The sequence below is a fragment of the Cotesia glomerata genome, linkage group LG2 (assembly GCF_020080835.1).
Source record: "Cotesia glomerata isolate CgM1 linkage group LG2, MPM_Cglom_v2.3, whole genome shotgun sequence".
Taxonomy (NCBI): domain Eukaryota; kingdom Metazoa; phylum Arthropoda; class Insecta; order Hymenoptera; family Braconidae; genus Cotesia; species Cotesia glomerata.
In genome coordinates this window covers 9,947,658-9,962,959 of record NC_058159.1, presented here as the reverse complement: position 1 = coordinate 9,962,959, position 15,302 = coordinate 9,947,658, and the positions used below count along the sequence as shown (strand labels likewise).

General features: G+C 26.6%; 2 protein-coding genes across 3 annotated transcripts in view; one reads left to right on the top strand and one right to left on the bottom strand.

The window, feature by feature from the left end:
* Positions 1-8,834, top strand: part of LOC123258558 (furin-like protease 2) — a 344,896-nt gene extending 336,062 nt beyond the window's left edge. The window contains exons 9-13 of one of the 2 annotated variants that reach the window (XM_044718642.1): positions 4,026-4,105; positions 4,226-4,479; positions 4,585-4,772; positions 5,947-7,364; positions 7,898-8,834. In XM_044718642.1, coding sequence (XP_044574577.1) covers positions 4,026-4,105; positions 4,226-4,479; positions 4,585-4,772; positions 5,947-7,364; positions 7,898-8,005 — 2,048 coding nt within the window. In that variant the 3' untranslated portion in view covers positions 8,006-8,834. Of the gene's footprint in view, positions 1-4,025; positions 4,480-4,584; positions 4,773-5,946; positions 7,365-7,897 lie in introns of both variants that reach the window. The other variant, XM_044718641.1, reaches the window with a different exon arrangement.
* Positions 8,835-9,371: 537 nt separating this feature from the next.
* Positions 9,372-14,991, bottom strand: LOC123258557 (SET and MYND domain-containing protein 4-like). The gene is made up of 10 exons (XM_044718640.1): positions 14,793-14,991; positions 12,898-13,129; positions 12,614-12,797; positions 12,127-12,469; positions 11,662-11,908; positions 11,107-11,438; positions 10,924-10,997; positions 10,718-10,830; positions 9,718-10,184; positions 9,372-9,587 (listed from the first exon to the last, which is right to left on the bottom strand). The coding sequence occupies exons 1-10, from the start codon at positions 14,918-14,920 to the stop codon at positions 9,449-9,451; spliced, it is 2,259 nt and encodes a 752-aa protein (XP_044574575.1). The 5' UTR covers positions 14,921-14,991; the 3' UTR covers positions 9,372-9,448.
* Positions 14,992-15,302: the final 311 nt, after the last annotated feature.

The following is a 15,302-nucleotide window of genomic DNA, read 5'->3' as shown; positions in this document are numbered from 1 at the left end:
TCGTGCTCAAAATAGCCAAAACTGGACTTGAAATTTTTTTCTCAATTTTCGATATTTTTTTCAAAAAATACATTAAAAAAAAAAAAAAAAATATTAATAAAATTGGAGTATATTAATTATTGTAGAAAATAAGAGTATTTTAAAAATCTTTCTTTAATTTTGACAATTTCGCTATGCGTTGAAATAGAGAGGTAAAAATTTACATAGATACTTCGAATTACAAAAAAACGAAGGAGATCATCTACAAAACGTCATTGACTTTATATAAAATGGCCTATAAGTTATCAATGCTGTATTAGAACCGTTAATTATTTTAACCTATTATCTACATAAAATCACTAAAAAGTAAAATTCATTCGATTATATTATTAAATTAAAAGTAATACTCTGCAGTAATGCTCAATAATGATAGCTTATATGTTAATAATCTATTGAAGTTAATATCCATGTAACATCCATTAAAATGAACAATATTTTTTAAAATTTATAAAATGCGTCATTCAGTTTAAAGCACTTAACTAATCTACATCATTTATTATCCCAAGCCATTGTGATTTCAATAATAGTAAATGAACATTTAATCTCCTGCACATTATTGATTATTTAATTCTTTTTATCACATTATTAGCCCGTACGTCACAATTATTGAATTAACTGGCAATTTAATGATTTACCTTACCTTATACTAAAAGATTACATCAAACGTATATTTAATATTTTATTTGCAAAAATTTTTATTTTATATAAAATATTACAACAATTAAATTGGTATTCAAAGAAGAATAATAATTTTTTTTTGTTAAAAAATCACATGAAACAGAAGATTAATGTGAGCTTGGAAAAATTTTAAACTCATATACTGCTCACAACAATTAAGAAAGCAACAGAAATTTTCAAATTTTTTCTTATCGATTCTAAAATTAATTTACTAAAAAATCTGAAAACTAGAATTTAAGAGCTTTAAAAACGGTTATTTGCTATCTTGATATGACTGCTTTTCACTTTAATACAATTTATCAAACATCACCGAAAAATAAAAAAATCTCTTTACTCTATAAAATTAAATTATTTTCAACTATAAAAAAATTCTACAGTACTGAAATGTTATAAATTTTTTTTACAAAACTTAGTTATATTCGATATTCATAAAAATCTATGATAAATTTATATTCAAACGAGATTTATTACTCTATAGAATATAGAATAATCGTATTATAGATGCCATGAGGGTGAATGGATAGTTATATACTCTAATGGGATCAAGGTGCCATGAGAACGTTCTATAAAAATGGATGTAAATAATGAATTTTGAAAAATTACTTGCTGCTACCCATTCCAAATAAAGGTGCTTTGAGATAATAGGAGAAAATGTTCTGTACACCCTTAGGATATTTCCAACGTTTCGTAATTTATCTAAATTTTTCATATTTTCAATAATGAGTGAATTTAAAAAAAGATTGTATTGGTGTACACCAATAAACAAGAAATAAATAATGTTGAACCAAAGAATTTATTTTTAAAATGACTAGTGATCTTTTTTTTTTAATTTACTATCTTAGTATATAAATTCTTGAATTTAAAATTTGAAAGAAAATTGAGAAAACATTTCTAACAATAATTCTAACGCTTCATTAACAACTTAAGTCATTTGAGGTCCATTTACGATTTCTGAAGTTAATAACTGCTAAATCCGGCATTATACAACTCTCGTGACTACTCCTAATAAAACTTTAACGGCAATGAATGTTTGTCCAAACATGAATTACGCTAAATTACTTCAGTACGTAAAGAAATTATGGCGAGTCAGTTATTTATCAACTCTAGAATTCTAAATTGTAAAAATATTTAATGGCTTTCTATATTGTTAAAGTTTTAATTTTTTGAAAAAATTTTTGATGCTATTGAGGGAAAATATTCAATAAGGAAATGAGAGCAAAATTAATAATAAGAATAAGGAATCACATTTCTATTATGTGAACTAGCGGATAGCGAATTGTTAAAGATGACGAAAAATATTAAAAAAATTTATAGTAAAACAAAAAAAATAAATACTAAAAACATATTTTTTTTAATTCTATTTTAATTTTCTTCGTCAGAGTTTATTAGTTAAAGATTTCTTTGAACTTTACAGATGTCTATTAACTTCAATATGAAAAAGAAATAAACTTTTAATAAACAATATTCAGTAATTATTCCAAAAAAGAAAAACAGTGCCCAATGATAAAACGCTGAAAAGTTTTTAGTCGGGTAAAGTGCGGCTAGTTGATCGTAGGGGCACGTTGTGCAATCGAAATATTTCAAAAACTACAACAAAACACCGTCTGGGGCTCCGATAAAGTTATAGAGAACGCTTTTTTTCCCGACGTAAAAAAAATAACTAGAATTTTTTTTACTTAATATTTATTTGCTTAGTACTATTCTGAAATATATATTTTAAAATAAAAAAGTAAAATAATAATCAAAATATTGAAAAGATTTAATTTTGTTAGATTTTAATTTTTTTTTGTCAAAGATATAATAATCTAATATAACAATATAAGTATGTAATAATCATAATCAAAAAATATTTGCTTGTTAATTACAATTTTAGTTTACATTTAGATTATTTTATCAAGCCATTAAGTCATCAACTAGCTCCACTAGTGGGGCACGTTGATTAATTTAGAACGTTCTTGCATTTCCGACAATAGCTTCTAATCTTGTACTCGAATCATTCTTGGCGTTTACTCGGGTAAAAACTAAATTTTTAAAGTTTCTAATTCATAAAAAAAAAAAAAATTGTCGTTTTTATCAATCATTAAATAGTACTTTAAAAAATTTTTTAATTATTTTAGAATTGTTTTTTATTGATTTAGTTAAACGGGAATAGAGACTGGACGTGTAAGTTCAACTTTATCAGGGTCGTAAAAATATACTCGCCAATGAAAAGTTAAGAAAAACATAAAAAATAGATGTTTTTAAGCCTCTAAAACAATAAAACTTACTCATTTTTACGAGCACAGACTTTTACTATTCTGTCTTAAAAACAAATTGTAAAAAGAAAAAAAAACCATTCGGCAGCCAAAATGGAAGTAAATTTCTCAGAAATACCAAAAACTTGCAAAATTATTGAAACGAATGCAAAAGTAAAATTCCATCAAAATGGAAAAATAGATCATTTTTCATCGAGGTGGAAAAATAAATATAGAAATTAAAGCTTATTTAACTTTCCGATGCATTTTACAGAAATTCAATAATCGTATTCAAAAGTTAAGAAACAGAGAAAACGTGATAGTTTTTATTTTTCCAATATTTTGGATTACTATAATTTCTGAAATATTTGACTGATGAGTATTTTAAATTTCATTGAGATCCGCCAAGAATTGTGAATATGTATTTCGACGGTTTCATTAGCAATTGGTCTAACTCTTTATTTTTTAGAGAATAATTTTTTAACATTTTGATGTAGCAATAGTCCGATTATAAATTATTCGAATGATCCAAACCAAAATATTATATCTCTATTAGATATTAAATTGTTTATTAAACTCATAATAAATTTTGAAATAATTGTTTTTTCGTACAAATGCAAGATTCTCTAAAATGGAGTTAGACAATTTGCTAATTAGAATGTTGATTTTATGAACTAGTTTAACGTATTGAGTCGTAACATAGTGAAATTTTTCAATAGATCCATCATGAAGGCAAATGCAATAGTTAAATTTCTATAAAATCTACTAAATCAACGAAATTTTCAAATATTCTATTACATTTTGAAAAATTTTTTTTATTATTAAATAATTTTTTAAGGATCTCGATTTACGATCTTCTTCCTACAAATGATTAAATGTCAATCTATGCACAAAAATAATAAATACAAACAATACTCTAACGCAAAAATATCGTGACTATTGATTTTTTTCTCACAACAACTACAACAGTTGTTCGTCACTTACAAGCCATAAATTAAGTAAAAAAAAAAAAAGAAAAAAAAAAAAAAAAGTAACCCTCGATAAAGTAATTTCCATTTACGTTTTTTGTTTCAGGAATACTGAAGAAATGGCAATTGATATTCTACGGAACGGCAACCAATCCCATTAGATTACGAACTCGTCAATTTAATCCGGTACATCATCAGTCGTATTATTCTTCATACAATCCCTCTGAATTATCCTTCCCGCACGATCGCTCATTGGGTGGATCTGATCAACACAACGAGTTCGATTTTCGTCAATCTGTCTTTCAGAATTATCCGAGTGCTTACGCGGGTGCTGCCTCCAATATCCAATCGTCAGTAGCATCCTTAGACGGATCATCGGCCTCCATTCTTACCAACCGATTACCTGGTGATGTCTCCGACGATATATCTAGATCACTCCAGGGGTCTCTAGATCCTTCCAAGAGAGTTTTACACGACTGCGATCCACAGTGCGACCATCAGGGATGTTATGGAACAGGTCCAACAGAGTGTATTGCCTGTAAAACCTATCGACTTGATAAGTGGGTTCATTGTGTCTATTTCTATTTTATCCTTAAATTTATATCCTACTTTTACTGTTATTGTTGCTAACTTTATTATTTTTTATTTTTTTTTTAATAATTTAGTATGTGCGTAAGCCGTTGCCCGCCAAGAAGTTTTCCAAATCAAGGTGGTGTTTGTTGGCCTTGCCACGAATCATGTGAAACATGCGCTGGTGCTGGCCAAGACTCTTGTCTATCATGTGCTCCAGCTCACTTAAGAGTTACTGATCTTGCCGTTTGCCTTCAACAATGTCCCGAGGGTTACTATGAAAGTATGCAAACACTTTTCATTTAAATAAAGGGTATATTTCCGAACTAATATAAAAATATCCCCAGGCTAAACGAGCTAATGTTTGTCTTTTAGAAGTTCATATTGATTATAAACTTTAGTACCGTCAAAGTTTTTAATCGATTCATTATATAATACACGCTTGCGTGCAATAATGTAAATTTAAAATACTGTTTAAAATAATTTCTTGATAATTATTCAGAATCATGGCTTTATCTATTCTTAGACATGAAAAATTAACAAATTTTTTTCACACTTTTGTTAATATCGAAATACTAATAGTAGATATTTATTTTTATATTTGTCAAACTCAATTTAGTTCAATTTAGCTTTATATTTGTCAAAAATTAATTTTATTAAAAAATATCCATACATTTTTTAAACATGTCTATAGAAATTATTGATGAAAAATTTTAAATAATTTATGATAAATTTCTGAAATAAAAAAAACATTTAAGATATTGATAATTGATATTATGCTCAAAAAAAGAAAAATAAAAGAAGTATCGAATTTAGTAATATAGGAATGGGGTTGAAATAACTAAAAACTTATCTACAACAGGATTTTTAAAAAGTTAAATTTTACTTATAATTGCAAGCTTGAAAATGAATAATGATAGTGACATTATAATTTCTTAAGCTCTTAAAAACTGTAATAAAAGTTAAAAAAATTAATATTTATTTTTTTTTATGAACAATTTTGTAAAAATTATCAATTTTTCAACTTAAAAAATTTTGTAAATTACCGAACTTATGTGAATAAATTTCATGAACGATTTTCTCTCATAATTAAAAGTCTAGAAAGTAGTTGAGAAATAAATTTTTAACTGTTTTCACGGTTACGTGCGTTAATATCCCCGGACAAAATATCCCCGAAAATTAATCTCAACATAATTTTTTTAGTGTGTTTGTGTGTTTATTCAAAATTAAACCAAAAAAAACGCGGGGATATTTTGTCGGGGATATTTTGTCCGGGGATATTAACGCGTGTCACCGTTTTTACAATTTTCACCTTAAATGTACTGTAAAAGGAACAATTAAAAAATAATTTTTTTGATTTTGATCATCAAACCTTGCAATTAAGTTGAGGGAAATTTTCACTAAATTAATGAAAATATATTATATAGCCTTATTAAATACAGTATATTATTTTACAGATACTGAAAATAACACATGTGTACCATGTGAAGCAAATTGTGGGAGTTGTCAAGACCGTCCCGACCACTGTACAACGTGTGATCATCATCTGGTAATGTACGAGAGTAAATGTTACGCCGCTTGTCCTCTGTACACCTACGAAACACAAGATTACAACTGCGCGGCGTGTCACAATAATTGTGAAACATGTAATGGTACCGGTGAAAATCAGTGTATCAGCTGCAAGCCCGGATTCTTTTCACTTAATGGTATGTGCCAAAGTTCGTGCCCAGTGGGCTACAGCGCAGATAAAAAACGCCGAGAATGTATGCCCTGTCCACTCGGGTGTAAAACTTGCGTAACATCAAGCTGCACTAGCTGCATCGACGGATGGAGTATCAGCAAAAAAGGTATCTGTGTCCCGGATAGCCGCAGCAAGTGCAACGCTGCCGAGTACTTTGACACCGATATTTGCAAACCGTGTCATACGAGTTGTGAAACCTGTGCCGGACCATCAGAAGATTTTTGCACATCCTGTTCGAGCCCGCTGCTGCTTCAAAGCCGACGGTGTGTCGCCCAGTGTGAGGATGGTTATTATTCATTAGCCCAACCATCGCGACCCATTTGCTCGCCGTGTCTCCACACCTGCAAAACCTGTGTATCACGACTTAATTGCACAGCGTGTCAAGAGGGATTGCAATTACAAAGCGGCGAGTGTAGATCATCCTGTGCACAAGGATACTACAGTGACCGCGGCCAGTGTGCTAAGTGTTATCTCTCGTGTAAAACATGCTCCGGTCCACGGAGAGATCAGTGTGTTAGTTGCCCGCAAGGATGGCAACTAGCTGCCGGTGAGTGCCATCCAGAATGCCCGGAGGGGTTCTTTAAATCAAATTTCGGGTGTCAAAAATGTCATCATTACTGTCGCACTTGCAAAGGTGAAGGCCCCCTCGAGTGCACTTCCTGTCCGCCTCATTCTATGCTCGAGGGCGGACTCTGCATGGCATGTCTAGGTGCACAGTACTACGATCCGCTGACACAACTTTGCAAAAATTGCCATGGTGATTGCCGACGCTGCACCGGCCCGGGAAAATTCAGCTGTGCTGCTTGTACTCTACCGCTACACTTTGATAAACTTAATAATCAGTGCGTGCCATGCTGTCCGGCCAATAAGAAAAAGTCGGAAAATGATGAATGTTGTGTTTGTGATCCAGAAACTAGTGGCTGTAGGAACAGTTCACCGGCTGGTAAAAGACGTGTACCTGGTAGTGAAATTGGCGGTGATACGATACCACAATTTGATACTGGATTTGAAAGTCTTAGTAGTGACATTAAAGATCATAATCCTAGTTATGCTGTTACTGCTGCGACCATGATGGCTGTTGCTATTTGCGTTGCGTCTGTTGCCTTATTTGTAGCTATTTTTGTTGCCTTACAGGTAAATTAATAAATATTATGTCTAATTTACTTTAATTTAGACTCAACTGCTAAGATAATTTTCTGAAGAAAATTTTAAAAAATTTCAGTACTAAAAAAATATTTTTAAAAAATTTCATTCATAGTTTTTTTTTTTTTTTTTTTTTATTTTCACATGTGGAAAAAAATTCTAATAGCTATTGGACGCCAGTTAGCTTCAGTATCATATAGAAATTTTATGAACTGAAATTAGTAGACACCTCATAACTTTTTGGTTTTTTAATACAAACAAACTACTACTTAAAAAAATATATTTGAAAAATTGAATTTACGATGACTTGAATTTTCTTCAAGTTAATTTTTTAATTTTTTTTTTTTTTTTTTTATAGTTATGTCATTGTAAAGAACAATCATGAGAATTAGCATTAAAATTTTACATTATAATTTGGTCTAGATTAATAAAATAAAAACACCATGTGATTTTTTTTTACACTATTAGTATTAAAAATTATTAAATATACATTTTTAATTATTTTATTTTCTGTTTTTCTGTAGGCTGTATCAAGAAAACGTGAATCTTCAAATGGATATACCAAACTGGCGATGAGAGTTGAACCATCTGATGAAATAGAAGTTGATGATATGACCGAGCTTATGACCTAGACCTTATTAATAAATGAATGAAGAAATGATAATTAAGTTTCACTTGAAAGAGCTTTCCAACTTTTGGAAATAAATAATTAATTAAAAACTCATCAAGTGACATATGTGCTTTCTCCTCATCGCGTAATATTGAAAAAGAACAAGAGTACGCTGTATAATGTGAAATTAATTTTTATCAAACAATGATAAAATGCTAGATATTGATTTGTTTTTCGGTGAGGAGATTAAATGATAATTTAAATTGTCTGCATGTATGTAATTTAAGCAAAGAAAATTACTGATTGATGAGTGATGTTAAGAAATGAATGGGTTAGTGTTTATAGTGTAAACTAAATATTCAACCAATGATGACATGAAAAAACAACAAAATAATGTGATTCACTGAGAGGCAATTATTATTGAGTGTAATTGACATTGTAACTTGTACAAGAGTGATTAAGGGATATCGTAAAGTGCCTGATTAGTGATACCCACTCCATTCAAACTTACTCTACTGTTCTTTAATAATTTCCATTTCTTCTAATTTAGTACTTTATATGATAGAATTTATTTTAATATTATCATTGGATAAATTGCATTGTTTAAGAAAATAACTTGAAAGATGAGGAAATTTAAATGTGCGTAAGTGAATTGTATCTTCACTCAACAAACATCGAAAAATTTAAATTAAATTAACAGGCACTTATTAAAAACGGCTAAATATATTGACATTAGCCACAATTTTATGCCTCTATACTCTAATTATTATTATTAAATATTAAGAATCTTGTACATTTGTATAAAAAAAAGGGGAAAAAAACAAAAAACGACAAGAACAAAAATTCAAAAAAACAAAGAAAAAAAGTTTAAAAGTATAAAATAATTTAATATAAAATATATCGTAAAAAATAAAAAAAAAAAAAACGAATGCATAAAAAAATTTTATAAATTGAATAGATAATCGAACTTATAAGTTATTAAAAACTTAAAATTTTGATTATTTATGCAATGGAATTATGTTATACATTCCTAAACATTTTCATATCTTTTAGAGATACACATTTAAATTTTGTTAACTTTTGTTCTTTAAATATTTTATTTTGTCATTAATATATAACATTTTTTATATATATATATATATATATACATAAATTATATATTCAATTAACAATTTGTTCCATTTATTTTATTTCTTGTTGTTTTCTTATTTAGAAGACTAGAAACGAGCGATAATTAATTTAAAATTAATAAAAGAATAAATAAAAATATTCATTTAAACTCTTCGACGGTACGCTGTATGATCGTACCAAATATGTGAATATTGGATTTTGCCTTGTGATTTGATATAACACCATACTTTTATGATATATAATGAATACTACATAAATAAATGAATTTTTTTTTTAATTTATTTTTTTGGAATGATAAAGAATAGTAATTGTGTTTAAAAAATTAAAACACTATCTAGATATAACATTCTAACATTAACAATTGATTTTTTTTATTAGTTAATTCCTGATAGATTTCATTCCAAGGACCAGCTATTATGCTCATTATTTTCCTTCCCCGATCAATGAGATCTTGAGTATTTTTTAAAGTATCCCTAAAAATATAAATAAAAAAATATATATTAAAAAATCAATTAAAACTTTTATAATTTTATAGTAGTTATAGTACCAAAATTAACGTATTATTAATATTATTATTATTATTATAAATTAATTACTAATTACTTGTAAATTGAAGTTTTAGAATGTTGATTATTTTGTTGCAAATATTGTATATTGACGTCTGTGATCTTGTTAATTTCATTAGCGGCTTCAATACTTTCATTTCCAAACTTTTTGTCAACAATAGCGAGATTTTGTTCAAGATACGGCATCGAGTTTAACAAATTACCCATTATTATATTAACTTTTGCTAAATTATCGAATGTTATTGCTATGTCATCATGATATTTATATAACCATTTTTGTCGAATATTTAAACAACGTTTTAAATAATCAATCGCTTCTTTATTTTTCCCCATTTGTAAATATTCCTGTGCTGATGTGGACAAATCATTAGCAGTTTTCAGTTCTGTTTGTATTTCAATGTCTATTTTCCTCGTTATATTACAGTCTAAACAACGAGATAAATAAGTTATGGATTTTTCGAGCGGTCCATTACATTCTGGACATTTAACAGCGGTGAAGTGATCCTATATTATTTTAAACATATTATTATCAAAAATAAAACTAAATTTAAGTACATGAGTAGTTGGAAATTTTTTCTCCAATTTTGTCAAAAATAAAATATTGAAAATATTTTTATGAATTTTTCAAAGGATCAAACGTGCGTCGATGAAGATGTGACCATACACTTAAATATAATTGTAGAGCACTCAAACCAGTTTTTTTTTAATGTAAGATTCGATTTTTTCAAAGCTACATTTTTAAGTCAGTGATTATGCTTTGGTAATTGTTTTTTGCAAGAGTTTACATTAAAAACTATCAAACTATATTTTTTTATAGTATTTATAAAATTGATTCATTTAATTAATAGAGTAAGAAAAATTTGATTCTGATTTTAATACATCGTTACCAGCGATAACTGATCATGTATATCTATTTATTTATTTATTATTAATATTATTACCATTATTTATAGAAGAAAAATTAGTTCATAAATATAAATATCATTATCTTATTTTTATTTTTGACTACTCATAGATTTAAAAAAAAAATAACTTACCAAAAATTGTTTAAGATCAGGATCTGTACATGGTTTGCATTTACAATCAAAACGATACTGATCTTTCAAAGCTTTTTGACGTTCTTCAAACGGCATTCGTCGAAAATACGGACCTATTATTAAAGAAAAAAAAAATGAACAATATTAATTTTTTATTCGTCATTAAATTCAAGTTTAATATATTATGATTATTCATAATAATATACCATAGCAATTAAATACTTCTTCACCACTCACAACGTCTTTAATTGCTTTGACAATAAGGTAATCATTTGAAAATCTGAAACATTAACAAAAAAAAAATAATAAAAGATTGTATTACAATTATTTTTATAAATTTAATATTTTAATAACTGTAATTAAAATCTTGAATGTAGGTAAGTACTTACGTTGTTAGTATAGTAGGATCACAAGAATGATTCATCATGCTGGCTGACGGATAAATTCCAACGGCAATTCTTTGCTGCTGTTCTTCGAATACATCAGCTCCTACAGCAGTAGTTAAATTAAGTCGCGTGATCGCGTGACCATTAGCAATCAACTGAAGCATATGCCGTAAAATTATAGAACCAATAAATAATTTTTGACTTTCCTCACTTGAATTGTCAAAAGGAAAACTGAGATTACCACTTTTAAATTTATCAATCAAACATTTTTTTATGTCAATGTTGGTAAAAAAATCCGTGTACTTTTTTAAATAAAGAGTTAACATCATAGCTGCCTAAATAATAATATTTCAATTAAATAAAGTTTTATCATTAATTAATATTACTTTGAGTACAAAAAAAAAAAAAAAAGCGTTATTAAACTTTTTTAACCAAGTTCAATCAGAATCGACTAAATAAATTTTCTTTTAGTTTTTTTTAATACTCAATTTGTAATTTAAAAAAAAAAAAATAAAATTAATTTAGAGTAAAACTGATAGTAAAGAAATATATACGTACAACACTGTACATTATTAAATCCTCCGAGTTTAATTTATCGATATTGGTAACAAGTTCTTCTACATCGTTAAATCTCGTAACGTCATCCGTTTCAACGGATATTAATAACGATTTCAACGCTAAATGAGCTATTCCAATTTGCTTCCATATTTCTGATTGGTATCCAGAGCATTCAAACTTATGATAAGACCACGACTTCATCCAACATTCACGACTGCAGTATAAAATACTCGAACAACTTCTACACCTAAAATAGATATAGTTTCCTTTTCATATTATTTATACTCTGTTGATTTTTAACATCAGACGTCGAAATTAAAATAGTTATCCTCAATTAAGATATCTGATTAAAGTACTTTTAGATGCTTCAGCACAAAATTTTTAAATATTTATGTCGACTTTTCAAATTGTCAATTAACTGTTAATTAAATATTAAATTAGTTAAAACCAACTAAATATACTCACGGGATTGCTGAGTCAGTAATCAAACCACAACAGTGTGTACATAAAATATCAGAAGTAGCATTATCTAATGGAACAAACGCAAATGGTTTTTCAACAAAAAGTACATCCCCTTTTTGTATTGATTCATTAGCTATAACATGTCTTCCTCTTGTCGGTGAATACTCACGACTTAATTTAGATGAGGCAGATGGGAAATTAATGTTTAGTGGGAGTAATTCATTAGGATTAAATAAATATTTATTACTATGTAGCTTGTTTTCTCTTAAATTACTAGATTGAAAGTTCTTTTCAGATCCCTCGATAATTAGAGATGATAAACTTTCAATTTGGTTCATTAAATTTTCTGCGAAAAATTGAAAAAAAATAATAATTCTTGTAAAAAATAATTAACTTATGTTAAATTTTTTCAAATGAGAACCTACGAGTAATAACATTTTTTATAGATTAATAAAAAAGTTTATAATTTTACATCAATTTTTTATTTTACCTCTAGAGCTCTTTGAAATGTCTTCGGCATTTTTAATCAATTTTTCAGCTTCAGAAAGTTCTTTGGTGGCTTGATGGAACTTGTGTAATTTAATATAACATTGAGTGGCTCTTAAGTGCAATTTATATTTTAACTTTTTTGGATAATTTGATTGAATCGCTACCGCAATATCCTCCAAACATTGCTGTAAAAGACATTAAATAATTGTAAAAAAAAAAAAAAAAAAAAAATTAAAATAAATAATATAGTAAAAATAATTTATCGAAAATAACATTCTTACTTACGTCGTACCTACTCATAAAAAAAAATGCAGCTGAACGATTAGCGAGGGCTATTGAAAAATCACCGTTATAAAAGTCAGCATATTTAGCACTGTCTGTATATGAGTCAATACTTGATAAATAATTTTTTTCTTTAAAATATAAATTGCCTTTATCTTTTAGTCGTTTAGCTTGATCAGAGCATTTTGTTATTTTCATTTTATTTTGTTTTTCGAGCCATGATATTATTAATTCACTGTAACAAAAATAATATTCAATACGTTACTTTTTTCATTATTATTCAAATCAAATTAATGTATTCTGTGCCTCGAGGGTGAAGTAATAAAAATTTATGGACAGTATATTACTCGGTGGTAATATTCATTTTTCTATTTAAATAATTTACAACCAAAAAAATATTTTCATTTAAATATTCTATCATGCATGAAATATTCTGATACTATTTTTAAAAAATGAAAATAGCAGTGGGTCAAACACATTTATTATTCACTGAAAAAAAAAAAAATAATCTAATTTTAAATGACTGTTGTTCTATTAAAAAAAAAATTATTTAATATATATATATATATATATATATATATATATATATATATATATATATATATATATATATGCCTAATTCTAAAACATTTTACTTTACTGAGTTTCTTTATCGTTCTTTATCGTAAAATTAAAGAGTTAGACACCAATAATAACAAAATTTCTGTGTTATTAGTGTAATGCAGTGATAATAATTTGTACAAGCTTAAAATACACGAATTGTCATTTCAAAAATTATAGAACTAAAAGCTAAGGAAAATACATAGTACTTGATAAATAAAATTTTGTAATTATAGAAAATAATTTCAATTAATTTAAGTTACTTATTTTTCATATAAGAATCATTTCATACCGAATAAAAAATATTTTTTTTCATTTTTATTTTTAACTTAAAACTTTCAAGTAGCACGTATTACAAAAAGCAAATTTAAAAATTAATTTCTCAAAAATTGGTATTTCGAGTTCAAGTATTATTCTATTTCCTAAAGTATATAAAAATTAGTTTGAAATAATTCCACTTTCTTTGCTAATAATTTGCTAAACTATTAAAACCTAAACTTAAAAAAAGAACTGGATATCAATGAAATTACCTTAAGAGTACCTTAAGTTTTTAAGACACTAAAAAATTAATTAAAAATTAAAAATTAATTTTTTAAGATACTAAAATATTTTGCTTCATAAAAAATTAATCTACAAACTAAACCTAAACGAGCAACTAAAGTTTTCATTTTATTGTAAATCAATTGATTAATGCTTACTGAAATAAAAAATTAGTAAAAGTAATGACGTATTTGTGATTTTTTTTTCAAATTCTACAAACTTCCCATTTGACAAATTTTTATCAATAATCAAAAACATTGTTATTAATAATACTGAATTCAACAGACATCCAACAATTTTTTAGAGTTTTTCTTTAGCAAAAAAATTCTACATGTAGCAATTAAGAAAAAATAAAAGTGCAAATTTTTTAAAATAATTGATTGGTTATAAAAATTCTAAGAACTGTTAGATGTCTGCTAATTTCATTATCATTTGTTATCATCGTGATTCTTTCTCTTTTTATGATTTTTTTTTTTGCATAAATACACTAATCGTGTATAACCAAACAGTTGTAAAATTGTTCTATATTCTAATTTATGTATAATATTAAAATTTCGTAATTACAATTATTAGAAATGTTTCACATAATTCGTAAATTATTGCAAAATATTTTATGATAAAATTGTTATTTCAAAAATATGTATCAGAGTCAAGTTTTCATTCGGAGTAAATAAATAAATAAACACAAAAAATAAACAGGAAGTTACGAGACCTAATTTTGTGTATTATGAATGTAATAATAAAAAAATTAAACTTACTTTATTGTCGAATTAGACATAATTAGTGATATTAATTTAAATTCATTTCTATTATCATTAATTTTTCCTACTAAACTAGGTGTTGCTACTTTACGATTAATATTATCAAGCAACGATTGCCACTGCATTTTTAAATATCAAAGTATTATTAAAATAAATTATTTTTAACTATATACACTTCGTAATTACAATTTATATCTTATGATAAAAATAATTAAAATTATTTATTTCTATCATGTATTAATTTATAGAATTTTAGAATTTAACTTCGATCCTCACTACTTTTAGGTTAATATTTACATTTTCTCTTTCATGAAAACTCTGCATTATTTATAAACAATTTTAGGCTTTTCTTATTGGATTTGAAAAATCTTTAAAATTCGACAAGAAATAGTGAGGAATAAATAAATACAAAAGTTGGTATGCTATAGATATATATAAGTTATTATTCAAAACAATAATTATTAAATGAATTATTACTTAAATAATAAATATTACATTTCATGATTC